The sequence below is a fragment of the Doryrhamphus excisus genome, linkage group LG6 (assembly GCF_037039965.1).
Source record: "Doryrhamphus excisus strain RoL-2023G ecotype Guam linkage group LG6, RoL_Dexc_Guam_v1.1, whole genome shotgun sequence".
NCBI classification, from domain to species: Eukaryota; Metazoa; Chordata; class Actinopteri; order Syngnathiformes; family Syngnathidae; genus Doryrhamphus; species Doryrhamphus excisus.
The window spans coordinates 18,842,858-18,855,750 of record NC_136362.1 but is presented as its reverse complement, the minus strand read 5'-3'; the positions used below and the strand labels follow the sequence as shown (position 1 = coordinate 18,855,750).

The window sequence follows — 12,893 nt, the reverse complement described above, 5'->3', positions numbered from 1 at the left end:
TTGTCTATATGTGCCCTGTGATTGGCTGGCCACCAGTCCAGGGTGTACTGACATACTGACATATGTATAGCTTTGTTGTTACACCAAATCTGTTTGCATGAAAACATTGTTTCTCTGTTTTGCTGTGTTGTTTTTTCTATTCCCTGGGGTGTCACATATGACCCATAATTTGTTGGAAACAACACAATTGCAATTCTTTGAAATTACTCTCCAGTAGCAGGGTTGACATGTGCAGCCAATATTCCTACTAGATTAATTAGTATCGCTCTGCCAGAACATGAAACGACGATCCTGCGGTCATGAACAAAAAATGAGTTGACCTAGCTGTCAATTTGGGCTTTATTGCATTTCCCGTTCCAGTTTTTGCAATGGTAATTTGTGTCACCGTTTGTCAATGTGTTTTCTGAAATGAGGAAGTTTTTTTTAAGGAGTTTTCTGAAATTTAAACACATTTTGCCTGTTTTTGTCTGAAATTTTAATTTGTTTTCTGAAATGAAGAATGGTTAACAACACAGCATGACTCGCCATCAGCAAAGGCTGTGTAGTTTTATGCTCGGTTAGTACTATTTAACTTTGCTTTACACTTGTGTACTGTTAATAAAGGTTTATAATAGCGATAGTTTAATTTAATTTCCATACTTTTCCTATGGGATTGTTTCGAAATAAAAACAATTCCCAGATCGATAGATCTATAGATGGATGGGTATATACTGCAGATTCATGCTTACATTGCAGCTACATGCATGCCCTGCAGATATACATGTACAGATAGTGGATGCTACAGTACAGTTGGCTGTAGAGAAGAGGGAGGTGGGAGCTACAGGTATTGAGCCAGCCTCCTGGGTGAGTCAGCGGCAGCTTGAAATAGATACTGCAGGCATGGCCTTGATCACGCTTTTCACCAAATGAATCATTTATCAGACACAAACACTGCAGTGCAAAAAAAGTACAGCTTATTTTTCATCTCCTGGTTAAATTGATAAGACAGCATATGGAAAAATGTGCAGTGCGTATATAAACACAGAGAGTGTCAACAGCATTTTCAGGAGAAAGCTGGCAGAGGCCAAGCAGCATTGTTCCCCGGAGCTTTGTGTTTGTGGGCAACCAAGAGGTTGAGCACGTACATTTTGGCCCGGTTATGTTTGCAGAAGGACATCTAGGCCTGGTGCCCAAAAACAAGGCGGTGAAACCAACCCAATTTGGGCAAATATGCAATTCATTTTTACACACACACACACACACACACACACAAACTGGCCGCGAAGACACGCAGAGTCATGCACGTAATGCAAATGATGCAAACAAACAAACAGGACTCCAGCTTCTCTCTCCTGTGCTGCTTCTCTTTGTTTCTCCAGCTCTCTTACACACAAAAATGTTGTGGTTGAAAAACAGGTTGCCTATTCATCCTCTGGTTCATTTGTGTAGGGAACGGCCACGTGCATGAAAGAAGCCTTGAATAAAAGGCGCCTGATTCAGGAATAATCTGCAGTCCTCAGAGGCTCTAATGCTTTGACTCCAATAGACTGCAGGAAGGCTGAGGAGCACTTTAAATGCTAATGGCCCTTTATGAGAATAGATCACAATGCTACACAGTGCAAAATAAGGCCTGCAAGTCCCCCTCTATATCTACAAGCCCCGCTCTCATCAGGCAGGTAACACACACATCAAACATGGCCGTGTCACACGCTGCCATGCAAACAAGCGTGGCAAATGGAGTGCAAGGAGAAGAAAGAGGAGGCAGGAGGTATATAAAACTGTAAAAACGTGGCATGTGTGTGATGAAAGAGCCAGTTTCTCCACTCAAAAAGTGTAATCCTCTTGCAGGCTGAGTTGATACTCTCTTTTTTTCTGCTGTTTGAGCCGCCGGCCTGCCAGTGCAGCAGACGCCTGGGGAAGTTGGGGGGGGGACGATGTGATCTGGCTGTCCGTTAGTCATATGAAGGGTGTTTATGGTGGTGGCAGATCATCTCTCCTCCCTTCTCTCTTTCTCTCCCTCTCTCACCCTCTTCCTCTCACATCCCCGCCTCCCGTTCGCCAAAAATGGGACACTGGGAGGTGAGTATAATCAGGATTACTTTGCGCAAACCAACCAAACACAAATATGCACAACACACAGTCATAACCGAAGGAGTTAATGCGCATGCATTTGCACACATAGTCATTACAGTTGTGCAACATGCACACACAAATAAACAAGCACTTTGCTGCAGGACCTCTCGCCCACCAGAGGTTTTGCAACATGCAGAACTGCAGATATTCACTTTTCCTGAAGGCTCAACGGCACGACTGCAGTGTGCATAGAAGTGCTCCGTTTGCACATGGAAGAGGGGCAAGGAGGTGGGAGAGTTTAGACAGACGGTGAGGTCAGGCAGGATAGATGACTGTGAAAATGAAAAAATGAATAAAACAAGAGGAGGAGAAATTAGAAACCAATGGCGCTCTGGGCTACAGAAGCCTGAGCCAGTCGTGAAAAGTAAGTGAAATAAAGTAGAAGGGTGGATAATAGAACATGAAAGGTAAAAAAAAAAAAAAAAAAAAGAAGATCTCGGTGATCATAAACTGCCACATCGCCATCCATTAGCAACCCTATAGAGCAGTGAGCCACATCCTGTGAGCCACCACAAGAACCACAGCAGCTGCTATTAGTGTCGGCCAACCATTATGCACAATCATGGCATGGAGCCCATCAGTGGACAAAAAGACTTTTTTCATACAAGTGGAAGGGTTTGGTCACTAATGGAAAGCATATTTGCAACCATTTTCTCAAGTGAACTGATTTTGTTTGATATTTCACAAGAAGTGCCCGATAACAACGTTGCTTACACTAAATGATGACACTTCAAAGTGAGGTGTTTCCAGTCATTTTCACTATACAGTGGAACCTCAGTTAGCATACCCTTGGTTAGTGTATTTTTTGGTTTATGTCCAAATTGAATTTTTGCTTCAGTTTATGTACGTACATGTCCTGGTAGTCCTTGTAGGACTTCCTGAGGTTTACCACCAGCTGCTTGTAGTAGTTTCTAAGAAACTTTCTTTACATGCATGCACTTCCAAGAGAAAGATTTCTGGAAATAAAAACATAATTTTCTGGCAAAACTCTAGACATATCAAAATGAATGTATTGGAATGTTCAGTTTGGTTGCCTGTAGACACACAGTACCTTCTGTAAAACTACTGTGTCCTTTTTTTGCATACATTTCCTATTTTGATCTTGGGAACTATAGCCAATCTGCACTTCTGTCTTATTTTTTCTTTATTAGAAACCTAAACCTAAATTGCTCTTTTTTTCCGGAAGTATTTTGCTTGTAGACCAACGCTGAGGAAGCCGAGTACCCGCCCAACACCACTGCAACCTACAACTGCAATAATACAATGTTAAATGTCTCTGACTATGTCAATGAAAAGTATTATTATCTAAATATAGATAGAATATGGTAAAATATGACCACAGAATGTCATTGCTAACAAACCAAAACAGAAACATTGCTCTGTCGCCCGTCTATGACGTCATCAGGCGTTGACTCTATAGTTCTTTGCTAACTAACACAGTTACGCCAAAATTCGAATTTCTTCTGCAAAATAACCTAAAATGGGGCCACACTAGGTTTTGGGTGCCACCACTTTGACGAAGAAGGTGAGAAACACTATTGAATTCAAGAAATAACACATTTATTTATTCATTTATTTGCATTTTGAATTGTTTCCTGCATGTAAAAGTGTAACCTTGGGTGACCGGAGCGTAACATTATTTGTTAAGGGAAAAATTTATTCAGTTACTGAATGTTTTGTTTTGTGGGACCTTCTGCAACAGAGTGCTGACATCAACCTAAGTTCCACTGAATATGAAATCTATACCACTATCCAAGCTGTATATCTATCGATCTACGCTGTGTTTAAATGGGCAACACTATGTCCCAAAGTGTGCTAAACTAACCCCATGTTTAAATGATTATCATATCATGCCCTTTAAAGTGACATCTCAGCCATTAAGCTTTTGTATTAAAAAACAATGTGAGTGAAGGTCAGGCTGAGATTCTTCCACACAGTATTGTTGTATTTAAAATCACAAGTGCCTTGTAGAAGAACATGTTGTTAACTAAATTAATCAAGGTGTTTATCTAAAAGAGCTGTTCAAACCCATTCAACAAACGGGTTCACAACATCCCATAATGAACTACAAGATGAACATTACCTTAATGCTGATTTAATTGTTGTATTGTATTTCCTTTAAACAAACAAATTGCTTTACAGCATACACCCAATGGCTACTTAATGAAGTAAATCATTTACAAATACAGCAAATTAATCAACAATTCTACCTATATTTAGATAATAATACTTTTCATTGACATAGTCAGAGACAATTAACATTGTATTATTGCAGTTGTAGTTTGCAGTGGTGTTCTTCAGCGTTGGTCTACAAGCAAAATACTTCCGGGAAAAAAAGGACAATTTAGGTTTAGGTCTCTAATAAAGAAAAAGTAAGGCAGAAGTGCAGATTGGCTATAGTTCCCAAGATCAAAATGGGAAATGTATGCAAAATAAGGCAAAACAATATAAAAACAGTAGTTCATCAGAAGGTACTGTGTGTCTACAAGCAACCAATGACCAAACTGCACATTCCAATACATTCATTTTGATATGTCTAGAGTTTTGCCATAATATATTATGTTTTTATTTCCAAAAATGTTTCTCTTGGAAGTGGACAAACTGCATGCATGTAAAGAAAGTTTCTTAGAAACTACTATAAGCAGCTGGTGGTAAAGCTCATGAAGTTCTACAAGGACCTTGGCTGCATTCAGGTCAATTCAGATTTTTGCAGTCCCATCTAAATTTATTTTCATTGAACTGTGGACGTATGGAGAAGTAATCCTACTGCTGACTATAAGACACAAGCCAAAAAGCATTGTTCAGATAACCAATTAAAAAAACTTTGTATGTTTTAAGTGATACTTTAGCTTGGTTTTCATAAGAAATTTATTCACCTGATGCCTTAAAATATTTCTTGACAGATAAAGAAATGCTAATTTAATATTTGAAAAATATAAATATTGGAGGCTAAGCAAAAATCTATTGTATAAACAAATGAGATTTTGATGTAAACCAATATCATTGAATATCTTCAATAAAAAAAATCCCCAAATTTGTAGACCAGTGTTGTTATTCATACATCCATATTCTATGCCGCTTATCCTCACATGGGTCGCGAATGCATGCTGGAGCCTATCCCAGCTGACTTCAGATAAGAGGTGGGAAACACCCTGGACTGGTCGCCAACCAATCGTAATGGATTATTTAGACTTTCAGATGAATCCAACCTAAATTGTCCATAGGTATGAATGTGAGTGTGAATGGTTGTTTGTCTATATGTGCCCTGTGATTGGCTGGCGACCGGTCCAGGGTGTACCCCGCCTGTCGTTCGAAGACAGTTGGGATAGGCTCCATCATCCTCATGATGCCTTGTGAGGACAAGCGGTGTAGAAAATGTTGAATTTCATTGAATCAGACCGTGAATCAGATGTTTTGGTTACCTTTTTTCCTCTTTGATACAGTACAGTTCTACACCAATGCAAACTAAGACAACAATATATATTTTTTAAGTTTTTCAAAGGCTAAGTTTTTAATATGTTTTAGTATCCTTAATTTGGAACAGGCCTTCCAAAGGAGTGCCATGTGCACCTCCTTGCTCATGTGGACAAACATGGACAAAGTCTTCCCTAACTTCAAAGCACCATGGTTCCCCGACATTGTATCTTGTCTTTGAAGACCATTTTGTTATGACTGTTGTTAAAATAAAGGCAGAAAAACGTATATTGATGTGTCGGTGCTATACATGAGAACTAACAATACATGGGCATATATACCTTCTATTTTCTCATTGTTTTGCCCATTTCTACTGTACAATCAGTCAATATTGAATAATAGAGTGGCTTGCAAATTAGGCCACCAAAACTACCATAATAAGAAGGGACTAAACACAGTCAGCATACACTCAAAGCCCAAAGTTATTTAATATTCCACAATATTATATATTCCATAATATTTGAGCTCAATAACTTTGTTTGTAAAGATCCAACTCTATTTGAAGTTAAATTTTGTTGACATCCCTCACAATCCTCTCTTCTATTCACTGCACAGTGCAGCTGATTAGGAGGAATCAAATCAAAGATGTCATGATGGGAAATATTCATTCAGATAAAAGTTTGCACAAACAGAAACAAGGCCATGCGATGCACACGCACCAAGTGGCTTGCCCCCACCCCCAGGTACAGTTCACGCAGCAATGACTTTTAGATCGCTGCTGTGTACAGAGATGATGGCGTCGTGTTAACAGATGGGCAAGGGATGGTCTGGCCGACCTTCTGTTCATCACTCAGCAGAGCCAACTCCTCCATTCTCTTTACCTTCTTCTGCTCCTTTCCTCTGACATCCCATTTTGTCTCTTTTGTTTCACTTGACTCGTGCCACCACCCGTTTCTTCACCCTCTAGCAACTGTGTTTCACCTTCCCTCGCCCTCCCCTCCCTCCACTTCCTCAATTTCCTGCCGGCAGATACGAGTTGTCTGCCAGGCCCAAGTCTAATCCCCTGATTTTTCTTCATGGACTCAAGCCACTGGGGCAGCCGTTCCTCTATTTCTTTGTGCTTTGCCGCTGCGCTGGGCAGCTGGCCAGTGCTCACAGCTGCAAGTCAAGTTCATAGCGTGTTGGAGAACCACATTGTGTTCCTCCGAGGAGACTGTGAACCAGTGATTAACCAGTGCTCCGGCCAGGATGAGAAGTGATTGGGGCATGCTGGGATGCAGCAAGCTCTCGACTCTAAAAAGAGAGGCCCACAGCGGAAGGCTGAGCTTTGGCCCAGCTCTATACAGCTGGAGCCAGGTGCAGGACACGAGTAATAAGAATGAAGAAGCACGGAGAGCCACGTGTTCCTTTGTCTCACCTCTGATAATGGCCAGCTTTGCAGTGACTGACAGCTCTCCTTCGCTGTTGCGTGCCACGCACTCATAGATGTTCTCATCTCGAGGTGCTCTGAGAGGTTGGATCCTCAGCACGGCGCCTGCGCCTTCATCGAACTCGATGGTCTGAACAGCCATGAGAAAAGACACATTAGTCACAGCCAAGTGGATGAATGCATTTGCAAGAATAAACAGTTACAGTGGACCCTCGGAAGTCAAACATATTCATTTCATTTATTCAGATTTTCAATTGATATCTTCAATGGGTCAAATTTGTAACCGTTGTAAGGCAACGAGCCATATTTGAACACCACATTATGTTAAACCATCTGCCCAGTCAATTAACAAAGATCGGTAAAGCCAAAAACAGTCCATTAAATAATGTAATATAATAAAAAAATTCTTAAAAACATTGGACAAGTTGTGTTCCTGACATTGATATAATCTGATTATGCATGTATTATATAAATGCTTCAAATGTCTGCAAGTATCACCAAAAAATAACAATAAAAAAAAGTACTCAGATAATAAAACATGTTTGTCATGCTGCTGTCATAGATAAATGAATAAACCTTGAGATAGGAGTTGAAATGAAGATTCTGACACACCCCACTAGTGAGTTTCTGAACCGCCACCATCTTGGCACCTGGAAATCTTTTGGCAATCACTCCAGCCATGGAGGCACAGCAGAACGAGGAACGAGAGCCATTTTCTGACATTTCACACTGTTCTTCGGTAATTGGAGACTATTTTGAAGTAGAAGAAAATTTAGGAGTGTTTGAGGAAGCGTTGTGCATCAAACCATAGAGATTTGAGCCGTATCTTGACCAGCGATATGGGCACAGATTCTGATAAATCAGCCAGTCATGATTGTGTGAATGTGTCTACACCAGCAGATGGTCATTTTTAATAAGATGACCCCTTAGTACTATATTATTTTATTTCACAGAAATGTGTGTGTGTGTGTGTATTTGAAGTTTTTGATTTTTAGGTCAAATTCAGATTTAGATTTGCTGTTACCAAGGATCCACTGTTTCTAAATCATCACTGTTAGCTTTACAAATACTAAAATTAAAATTGCTCCGTAAATTCTATGTTCTATTAATTCCAGTGACTTGCCCCCCCCCCCCCCCCCCCATTAAGATACGTACCTGCAGGGAAGTGTTTTGTCTTGCAAAGACACCCCAGTGTATTGTACTTACCGTCGTGGGCTCACTGTTAGGAATTGAATGTTACTTCATGAATTAGAATATGACTTTACAGACAAGCGTCGGCCATGAGTCTTAAAAGCGTACACAAAGAACAAGATAAAGCTTCATTCAAATGGAAGTTGCTCACTGGTGCATGAAGCCCACCATAAATTTGACCTGTGATCTTCTGCATCTGTTCAGTCCCCCAAGCAACTGACTATAAACCCCCCACCCCCACCCCTCATCCACACGCTCACATCTCACATAATAATACTGTACTGTAGACATGTCATGAAATGTGTTTGCATGAGAATCATACAAAAAGATCAACACTGTAGTATATAACCGCACTATTTTCAACTAGGGATGGACATTTGACAACTTTTCCTTCAACAATGATGAAAATTAATAACTGACAGATTAACTGTTTTCTATATGTGGGATGGAAATGTATTTCTGAATCTTTTCAACTCCTGCTTCGATGCCACTGTTGTATATATAGAAAGCTGCTGCTTTGAGGAGTATAGAGATCTGCAGGGATGTAACTCAACTTCTTATAGCTGATGTCATGTTGTCCTTCTTCAGACAACTAAGAGCTTGTCCACACGGGAATTATTTCATCATTGCAGTCTTAAATCCACAAATGTTATTTTTTGAAAATGGCTTTTTTGAAAAAGGTGGGAAAATCTGATAACATCGTCCTGGGGTTGCTATGTACAAGCAAAACATTACTTTCTGAAAACGATCACCGCCCTGTTGCCATCACATGACCAGAAGTGACCGCTGCCCCCAAAAAAGCAACATATTATCTAAATATAAGATAAGATAAGATAAGATATGCTTTTATTCGTCCCTCAGTGGGGAAATTTGCATTGCACAGCAGCAAGAGTACAGAATCAGTTAAGCAGTACAAAATACACAATATAGAAAAATAAACAATATAAACAACCCAAGTATTAACAAAATCAACAGTTTTCCCAGAGTTATATACAATACAGTATGTAGATAATATGAAACGAGAGGAGATATATGACCAGTCTATACACTGAGATCTTGTTGGAGAGTTGGAGAGTTAATATGAGGCATTATGGAAATACTGCACGGTGGACAAAGTGGTTGGTTTGCGTGCAGGCCTTACAGCTAGAAGACCTCAGTTCGATTCTACCCTCAGACATCTCTGTGCGGAATTCCTCACATTCTGAAAAAATGCTAAGCTAATTGGCGACCTTAAGTGAGTGCAGGTGTGAATGGTTGTCTATATGTGCCGTGTGATTGGCCGGCGACCAGTCCAGTGTGTACCTCGCCTCTCACCCGAAGATAGGTTCCAGCACGCCCGCGACCCTCAAGCGGTATAGAAAATGGATGAATGAATATCTCAATATTTCAACTGGCATGACTTACAGTCAACGTCTAGACAAGCCGGACTAGCAGAAGTTGATGTGTGACTGTTTACATTAGTATGTTCCCATGTTGATGTTGATTATTTACTGATCTGTGTGTGGACGCAATTTTTCTTCAACCGCCAAAAACAGAGCCTATATTAATAGTGCCTCTGCTGGTTGCAGCCAAGTAGTGCACTCCATTTTGTTTCAATTGCTTTAAAACACAATTCATCAACAATAAATCACCCACAATTGATAGTCAATGAAATAATTGATCAAAATGTCCTTCCCTAATTCCAGAGCATTTATTGTTTCCGTGACTAGGTATTTTATTGCAGGACTTATTATTGCATTATAATGCACTGCTTTTTCTATGAAATCTTATTGAATTCTCATGTCTTCATTACTGCCAATTTGGCCACAGTTTGGCCACTGTGTACAAACTGACTTCCTGTTTCTTCTTAAATATTTATAGATTTTAGAAGAAGCAAGGAAGCAAGGATGCATAGTAGATGCCTTTAATTGCTATTTAAGCATACTAAGTTATTCAGTGGTCTACTGTATCACTTAATGTTTGCAATTTGGATAAAATAAACAGATTTTCATTATATTTAAATATATATATATATTGTATATATTAAAGTACAGTGTTGTACTGTTTTATAATGTTTCCTTTTACAGTGTGCTGTGGAATACAATAATGGACAAGATCAGTGGTTCTCAACTGATGTGGCTGGAGGACCCACTATCACCACTCATTGACAATTTGTCAACTCAAACTTTTCAAATATTTTCCACTTAAATGGACTATTTGCAACGCAACATGTGAGACGCTGTGCTCTCTTCATGGCGTGCTGTTTTCCAGCAGATATCTGCGGCTGTGTGCTTGGTAAGCATGTGGTAGCAAGCATATAGCACAGAAAAAAATGTAAGTATATATATATATGTATATATAAATACTTTTTTTCTCAATCCATCAGTTGGGAATCACTGCACTAGAGATGGTTATGAAATTGAAAATGTTTGAGCAGAGCCGTGCATGTCATGCTGTAAACATAAGAGTTTGCGCACTGTGACAACCACCTCGATACGCTGAGAGTTGACCTTCTTGCCCTTCTTGTTCCAGTAGACGACCGGCTTGGGATTCCCAGTGGCTTGGCATACAAACGATGCCACGCCTCCTGACACGCCAATCTGGTCTGTGGGAATCTTGGTGAACTTGGGAGCAGCTGAGGAGAAAGCAGAAAACACACACACACACATATGTGAAAGTTGATCCCTAAAAGACAACAAACTGGCTAACACAACACCCTGCTGACTGGTCCCCAATTTGCACTGGTCATGATGCCTTTGTGGTCCCTTGGCTGTGTGTTGTGCTTACTTCCAGGGTATCATCTAGAGGACACCGTCAAGGACTTCCTGTGGGTCATAAATAAAAGATAGGCTTTGGCTTCAGAGGACCTGCTCTCCCTGTCCATCTCTCTCCTTAACACACTGCTTGTTGCAGCCTAGCCAAGCCCTCGACTGCAGCAAAAGCCCTCTTAACAAATGGGGGTTCTTATCTAAGCATTAAACGCACCATATATAAGCATCTCATTGCTGTGTATTAATAACAGAGTGGTCAATTTCTCTGCAGAAACATCACTTTGGGGGATTTGTACTTTGAATTTTAAAGATCTTTACCATTTCAGCGAGTCTATCAACATTAGTGCTAATTTTGTGTTTTACCCAGAGGGGGAAATTGAGAAGAATGATCGCTACTATTATGTTTCGTGCGGGAGTGCAGGAGTGTAAAAGTGTAGCAATTGCCCTGTGCAAGAAAACAGCAATTTCCAAGTCGGCTATTGAGCCAATAGTAGTGAACCTGTATTTTTCCCTGCGAGTGAGTCAGATCAATCAAAGAGCCAACACGCACCCACCCCTGTGCTATCTGTCTGTGGCCTGTTGCCATGGTGGCCAGCTTAACTCCTCGTCAGCTACAGAATCGCTGTGATCCATCAGGGTGAAGGCAGGATGACCCTTACCATGGCAACCCGAATCTCTCCTCCCACTTCCCTGAAGTCTGGGCGGCTAAGGTCCTGCTGTGTTGACTCACTCCTGCTCTGAAGATGCAATAGGAGCCCGACAGCAGCCTATCAAATAATCATTTGCAGATTCTAAAGGCTGTTTGCACTTTTTCACACTCTGCTCATCTCACTGGATAACACAGGCACACGATTTCATTACGGCGGAAATAGAAAGTAAACACACTATGGTTAAAAGAACACGGTGCTCTGATGAAAAAAAAAGAAAAAATCCTTTAAAAAGTCAACAATTTCAAGCTAAGGACACCCAAACTTAAGGAGGGATGAAGCAAGAGCCTCTACCTTGGTTTCTTTTTCTCAATACATTACGCTCTTTTGCTTTGTATTGTAGTTTTCAAATGGGCCGTGGGCCAATAAAAAAATTGCCACTGTCTCCAAATGGCCCCCAGGCCACACTTTCGATACCTCCGGTCTAAACACCTGGCAGCACCGTATACTAACTAGTCATACACCACTCCTTATTTAATTTTACATAGAATTATCCCTTTAAAAGAGTAAAATACTAAACTCTTTAACCTTTGCACAATTTCCATCAAAATGTGCTGATAGATTATTTTTAGTACTTTCTTGTGATGTTTGTAGCATACCTCTTGCTCCATTGTTTACACTCGGGAGCAGCTTTGAGTACCCCTTAGCTACGCAGAGTGACCGGCGATCCCCCCAAAGATACAAAGGAGGAGAGGCTGCATAGCGTGAGTGAACAGCAAAAAAGACGGAATAAAGGTTGCTCTATAAAGACGATATCAACCATGTTTACCGTCTGTCATTATGCAGCATGATCGCAGTGAAGATTGAACATTATATTGAACTTTTTTCTATATTTATTTGTAAATAATATACTATTTTATTTCAGCATGATATTGTTCTGTAAGATTGTTTTAATAAAACTTTGCACACATATTTGGCTTTTGTCCAAAATATTTGGGATATATATCGTACATCGATATTCAACTTAAATACATCACCATATGAGTTTTGGTCCATATCATCCGGCCTTATGTTTTGGCCTTTCATCATCAACGCCGGCCAGGGTGAAGATTTTTGAAAACTTCGTCCTCAGCGTATTGGTGTAGATGGTAAAGACGGAGGTTTTGGCTTGTTGCTGACAGTTGACGTAACAATTATGTGCTGTTATTTCCACATGACATAAAAATGATTCAATGTGTGCAAGGGCAAACGTAACATTGCTGCTTTTTGTGTGGAAAAGATAAACATATGCTTACTTTTGTTTAACATTGATGAACAAAGGCGCCATTGTTTGCTTTGGAGGATGCCACT

General features: G+C 40.3%; 1 protein-coding gene across 6 annotated transcripts in view; it reads right to left on the bottom strand.

Annotated features, from left to right (window-relative positions):
* ptprsb (protein tyrosine phosphatase receptor type Sb) overlaps window positions 1-12,893 on the bottom strand; it is a 92,842-nt gene that overhangs the window by 54,131 nt on the left and 25,818 nt on the right. For 3 of the 6 annotated variants that reach the window (XM_078791603.1, XM_078791604.1, XM_078791606.1), the window contains exons 3-4: window positions 10,612-10,760; window positions 6,944-7,085 (exon numbers count right to left, since the gene is read on the bottom strand). In XM_078791603.1, coding sequence (XP_078647729.1) covers window positions 6,944-7,085; window positions 10,612-10,760 — 291 coding nt within the window. The remainder of the gene's footprint in view (window positions 1-6,943; window positions 7,086-10,611; window positions 10,761-12,893) is intronic. The other 3 variants (XM_058069090.2, XM_078791605.1, XM_078791607.1) reach the window with 1 other exon arrangement.